The 5,362-nt window shown below is 41.3% G+C and overlaps 1 protein-coding gene across 1 annotated transcript; it reads right to left on the bottom strand.

Annotated features, from left to right (window-relative positions):
• Positions 1-1,933: 1,933 nt before the first annotated feature.
• On the bottom strand, positions 1,934-4,707 carry LOC131434282 (putative mediator of RNA polymerase II transcription subunit 12). The gene is made up of 4 exons (XM_058600947.1): positions 4,509-4,707; positions 3,285-4,288; positions 2,933-3,214; positions 1,934-2,857 (listed from the first exon to the last, which is right to left on the bottom strand). The coding sequence occupies exons 1-4, from the start codon at positions 4,705-4,707 to the stop codon at positions 1,934-1,936; spliced, it is 2,409 nt and encodes an 802-aa protein (XP_058456930.1).
• Positions 4,708-5,362: the final 655 nt, after the last annotated feature.

The raw sequence follows: 5,362 nt of genomic DNA, 5'->3' as shown, positions 1-5,362 counted from the left end.
CATCACACGAATGAAATCTCTACTCACATCCAGTCCCCTGAACCACGCCTTTGTCAATATTTTAGCAATAATTGAGTCCATCCACCGACCCAGATCATCTCTATCCCAAGAAGCTTGCCAGCTGGCAATAGTTCTTTGGCGAGACGCGCTATAGAATTCGTTGAAAGCTATCCGTCTCTCATAAATTACACCCTCAATAGCACCACGTTTGGCTAATCTATCGGTTCTTTCATTGTCTGAAACAAAGTGCGGCTATTTGATAAATATGAAAATATGCTCTTTGTCTTTCTCGTATCCAGAAGCTGTAGCATGTGAACATCATTACATCAAATTGAGTTATTTATAGTAAGTTTTTGATCGTGAATATCTCTTGTTGTATCTAACGAATCAACATAATTTTTGCTACATGCCATCGGAAATATGATCACAATTTTATGATAAAATATTCAATTGTGTGACATTATCTCAAATAATTCAAAATTAAACTTTTCTGAAATGTGTGGTGTAAATGAGTATTAAAGAGGATAATTCATAAGGCGCGTTTGCCTTTCTCGTATTTTTAAAGCTCATAGCTCAATGATCTGTGAAAGGATTTATATAATCTAACTACTAATAGAATCGAAATTTTTCAACTTAAGCGTGTATAGAAAAAGCATTGAAGTATTTCAATAGTACACTATTGAAAAACCTGTCTCATTTGACCCATGCCAACATCAGCCAATCAGAACGCGTTCTGAGGAAGAGAACAAAATACCTGCTGCTGTACAACAAATCGTTCGAGAAAATGTTCCGAACATTGTTTAATATCGTAGTGAGTTCCACAATTTGGTCCTTCTGAAAGGCAGGAATGAATCCCGTACAGCATCCGGATAGTTTCTATCAATGAAATGCAAATCCGAAATGAAATAATCGAAATTAAAATTCTATATGCTGCTATTTTTATAACCGTCAGGACCACCCATTAGTGAAAAAGCTACAGACGAAATCACGTAAAAAGAAACCTCCTAACAAAAATTGGATCAGTTTGGATACTATGGCCACTGCGAGCAAATGTATTTTGTGTCGTTTGCAAAGCTAGTTTCGCTAATATTCGCTTTCGCTAATAATAAGTGACCAGAAGCTCTGTTGCAAAGAATGTGATTTCTTCATTTATTTCAGGAGGTTGATTTAACGTCTTTTATAAACTAGATTTGCCATTTTACCCGCGCTGAATGAGCAAAATTTGCACACGGCTTTTATGTGAGCCTGTATATGTGTTTTTTTTGTGGTAGATCTCTTATGGTTGTGATATTTTATTATATTATGAAGGAATCTAGTGCTGCGTTCATATTTTGTTATTTCGATCAATAAACGTACATATCTAAATGTTGGGAATCTTTTTTAGGTGAAGAAATCTTTCCATTGTTATTTTTCGTATCGTTTTCGTCATGTATCGTCTGATTGTAGGTCTGAGATAACTCGTTAAATTTCCTGTTGATGCAACTTCGTATACAGGGTTGGGAATTGAATTCCTAGTAGGGTGTTTGAAAGACATCCGTCGCACCTGGCATCATAAATCAAGTAAACCTAGATTCCTCACTGCACGTGGGCTTAGTGTCCAGCAGCGCTATAGCGAAAAAAGAGTGTACTACATCCTATACTAACTGTGGATGTGTGAAATGCGTAGACAGCTTTTTATATGCATTTTCAAAGCATTTCCGCACTCATTTTTCACCCGAAGGTGCATTTGGTGTCACTAACAGCTCTATTACATTACTTTTACACTTGGATCTCTAGGCTTATTTGGTTAATGCTACCATGTTATGCCGGCCTCTCTCATCACATCGAACCTGTTTCAACAATTGTGTAGTTCCGAAATTGTTTCCCGAGTATGGTCATTGTAATTTGTACTAGTCTTTTCAGTTCGATTGCACGATGATTGATACAGTTTGAATTATAATCTGGTAGTTCTAGCTTGTAGTAGAACCGGAGTCTGATGTAGTCGATGTCCAAGCTGCTGTAGACGATGTCGTTCCCGAAGTGGTCGAAGTTGAAGCGGTCGTACTTGTACTGGTGGATGTGGTTGTTGTTTCTGCTGTCGTCGTCGTCGTTGAGCCGTTCGTTGTTGTAGTTGAGACTGCCGCTGTCGTGCTTGGTTGCTCAGAGGTAGATGTGGAATCGGTTGTAGAAGCTGCTGTAGTGGATGTCGACGTAGTAGCTCCCGTTGTAGAAGTTGTTGAAGCGTCTGTTGTGCTGGAGGATGCCGTAGTCGTTGTTGGTTGTTCAGTTGTTGCTGTAGTAGTGGTTGTTGTACCGAATGTAGTGGTAGTTGATCCTGTTGTAGTCGTTGTTGGGTTCTCAGTAGTAGTTGTTGAAGCAGTTGTTGTTGTTGTGGTTGCGGTTGGCGTCGTTGACGTGGCGGTTGTCGTGTCAGATGTAGACGTAGAAACTTCCGTAGTAGAAGTTGTTGAAGCGTCTGTTGTAGTCGTTGAAGAACCGCCCGTTGTTGTAGTTGAGGCTGCCGTAGTCGTTGATGGTTGTTCTGAGGTAGTAGATGTTGTTGTAGCGGTTGTAGTTGCAGTAGTGTCTGATGTAGTAGATGTAGAGTCAGACGTGGAGGTAGTAGCTTCAGTAGTAGAGGTTGTTGAGGCGTCTGTTGTACTGGAGGCTGCCGTAGTCGTTGATGGTTGTTCTGAGGTAGTAGATGTTGTTGTAGCGGTTGTAGTTGCAGTAGTGTCTGATGTAGTAGATGTAGAGTCAGACGTGGAGGTAGTAGCTTCAGTAGTAGAGGTTGTTGAGGCGTCTGTTGTACTGGAGGCTGCCGTAGTCGTTGATGGTTGTTCTGAGGTAGTAGATGTTGTTGTAGCGGTTGTAGTGTCTGATGTAGTAGATGTGGTGTCCGAAGTGGAGGTAGTAGCTTCAGTAGTAGAGGTTGTTAAGGCGTCTGTTGTACTGGAGGCTGCTGTAGTTGTTGTTGGTTGCTCTGAGGTAGTAGATGCTGTTGTTGTGGTTGCAGTTGCAGTAGTGTCTGACGCGGAGGTAGTAGCTTCTGTAGTAGAGGATGTTGACGCATCTGTTGTACTGGAGGATACAGTACTCGTTGTTGGTTGTTCAGTTGTTGATGTAGTGGTTGTTGTGTCAGATGTGGTCGTAGATGTTTCTGTTGTTGTTGTAGTGAAAGTTGGGGTGGTTGTTGCTTCTGTTGAAGAAGTGGTCGCTGTAGTCGTGGTAGTGTCTGATGTAGTGGTTGAAGTGTCAGATATAGAAGTGGTTGTTTCCGTTGTACTCGTTGTTGAGGTGTCTGCTATAGTACTCGACGAAGCTGTAGTTGTTGTCGGTATCTCAGTACTAGTAGTTGTTGTGGGAGTAGTGTCCAATATAGTGGTTGTTGCTACAGATGTCGACGTAGTCGGTCCTTCTGTACTAGTTGTTGAGACATCTGTTGTTGCAGTCGGGGAAGTGTCAGTTGTAGTCAACGAAGTTGTAGTTGTTGTCGGTAGCTCAGTAGTAGTAGTTGTTGTGGGAGTAGTGTCCAATATAGTGGTTGTTGCTACAGATGTCGACGTAGTCGACCCTTCTGTACTAATTGTTGAGGAAACAGTTGTTGTTGAGGCATCTGTTGATGTAGTCGGGGAAGTGTCAGTGGTTGTTGTTGTTGATGAAGCTGTAGTCGTTGTTGGTTGCTCAGTCGTAGTTGTTGTATCGGTTGTAGACGTTGGTGTGCTTGTAGTCTCAGTCGTGTCTATTGCAGTGGCTTCAGATGTAGAAGTAGTCGATTCTGTTGTTGTTGTAGTTGTTGGTTGCTCAGAAGTGGTTGTTGAGTCAGTTGTAGATGCCGCTGTCGTCGAGGTAGTATCTGATGAAGTAGTTGGTGTATTGGTTGATGTATCGGTCGATGTGTCGGTTGTAGACTGCGTTATTCCAATCGTGGTCGTTGATGAAATGTCCGGTGTAGTAGTGGAAGTTATAGTTGTTGTCGGTTGCTCAGTAGTGGTTGTTGCAGTCGTGTCTAATGTAGTGGTTGTTGCTTCAGATGTAGACGCAGTTGGACCTTGTGCACTTGTTACGGAGGAAACAGTAGTCGTTGTTGAGTTGTCCGAGGTCGTTAAACTTTTTAGTCGACACCACCAACGCCGGCTTGGTTCCCGGAACTTTGAAAATTTGCATGTTGTTCCCATTAAGCAGCACAGAGAACACTGTCGACGAGCACGTGTAGGATATTCGGTATAAGTAGATGGATCTATCAGTAGAGAGTAATTGAAGCTACCAGAAGTTTCGAAGCGCTGCAAATTTGATAGGCATTCGGAACCTGAAGATGGAATAGAAATTCAATAAAGTACATATTTGATTGTCCAATATGAAGCTGTAGAAAAATGTAGTTAAAAAATCTGTATTGCACACATTGGATGGAAGTTTGATCTATTGCTAAACAGATATACTAAAATTTACGATCGTCAAAAATTGCGGTAAATATAATTTTGAAACTTCAAAAAGGTGTCGTTCAATCGAAGATCAATAAAACAACTTACCGGTAGCATGTGGGCATCTGCACTGGCACGAATTTTGCTCCTGTAGAAAGGATCCCTCGCATCCACAATCCGCACAGTTTGTTGCACAGGAATAATGTTTCATTCGTCTTTCCAGTGATGAACTTAGATCCAACTTAAATCCATCGATGCTGGATTGCTCCGGAAGAAAGATACTGAGAATTATAATGGCGGAAGCCATTATTAGTTTGGCCACAATACCGCACCGTACTCTCATGGTTCGCAGAGGTAACTAATATCGGTGCGATTCACTAACGCATCACTAGGCTGAGCATTTGGCGCTCAAGCGTGCCCTGCGTGGTACTTCCGGAACCGCAATTGTTACAGCATTTCGAACAAATCACGTATAGTGATAATTTTTCTCCTAGGAAAACTAGCCCTGCACGCACTGGAAAGTTGTATGTTCAGAATGCTCTGTTTATTTCTCCGAGTAGTCATGGACACACATTTATTGGCTCGTCTAGTAGGCGCCCGTTGTAAATTCGGAAACTGAAAATGTCTGCTGTTACACTCGACTAATAAACACGCTGTTTTCCATCGAAAATGTATAATACACAACGTAAACAAACGATTAAACGGTTAAGTTAAACTCCCACAATGGATCGTGTCAAAAAAGAAAATTGAAAAAAATCACGTAGTTATCGGAAGCGACACCCACGCTTCGTATTGTTGACAGCATTGGGGAAGAGTGTGCAATTGTTGAGGTTAGGTTTAGCTAGTGTTGCTTTGAGTTGTTTTATGGTTTGTTGGAAGTAAGTTACAGTAAACTTATGAAATCAATATTCCAAGCAAGAAAGTGCAAGTAAAATCAGATCCTATTGACACCAAAAATACTT

Source organism: Malaya genurostris, chromosome 3 (assembly GCF_030247185.1).
Source record: "Malaya genurostris strain Urasoe2022 chromosome 3, Malgen_1.1, whole genome shotgun sequence".
NCBI classification, from domain to species: domain Eukaryota; kingdom Metazoa; phylum Arthropoda; class Insecta; order Diptera; family Culicidae; genus Malaya; species Malaya genurostris.
The sequence above is the reverse complement of the archived record's forward strand: the minus strand, read 5'-3'. Positions and strand labels throughout refer to the sequence as shown.

What these genes read in the sequence shown, in the direction of transcription:
- LOC131434282 (XM_058600947.1), bottom strand. Translation starts at nt 4,707, where the DNA reads ATGGCTTCCGCCATTATAATTCTCAGTATCTTTCTTCCGGAGCAATCC. An exon ending in CAGATGCCCACATGCTACCG is followed by an intron (nt 4,289 to 4,508) that starts GTAAGTTGTTTT and finishes TTCCATCTTCAG; the next exon opens with GTTCCGAATGCCTATCAAAT. An exon ending in CAGCTTCGTCGAGTACTATA is followed by an intron (nt 3,215 to 3,284) that starts GCAGACACCTCA and finishes CCACTACATCAG; the next exon opens with ACACTACCACGACTACAGCG.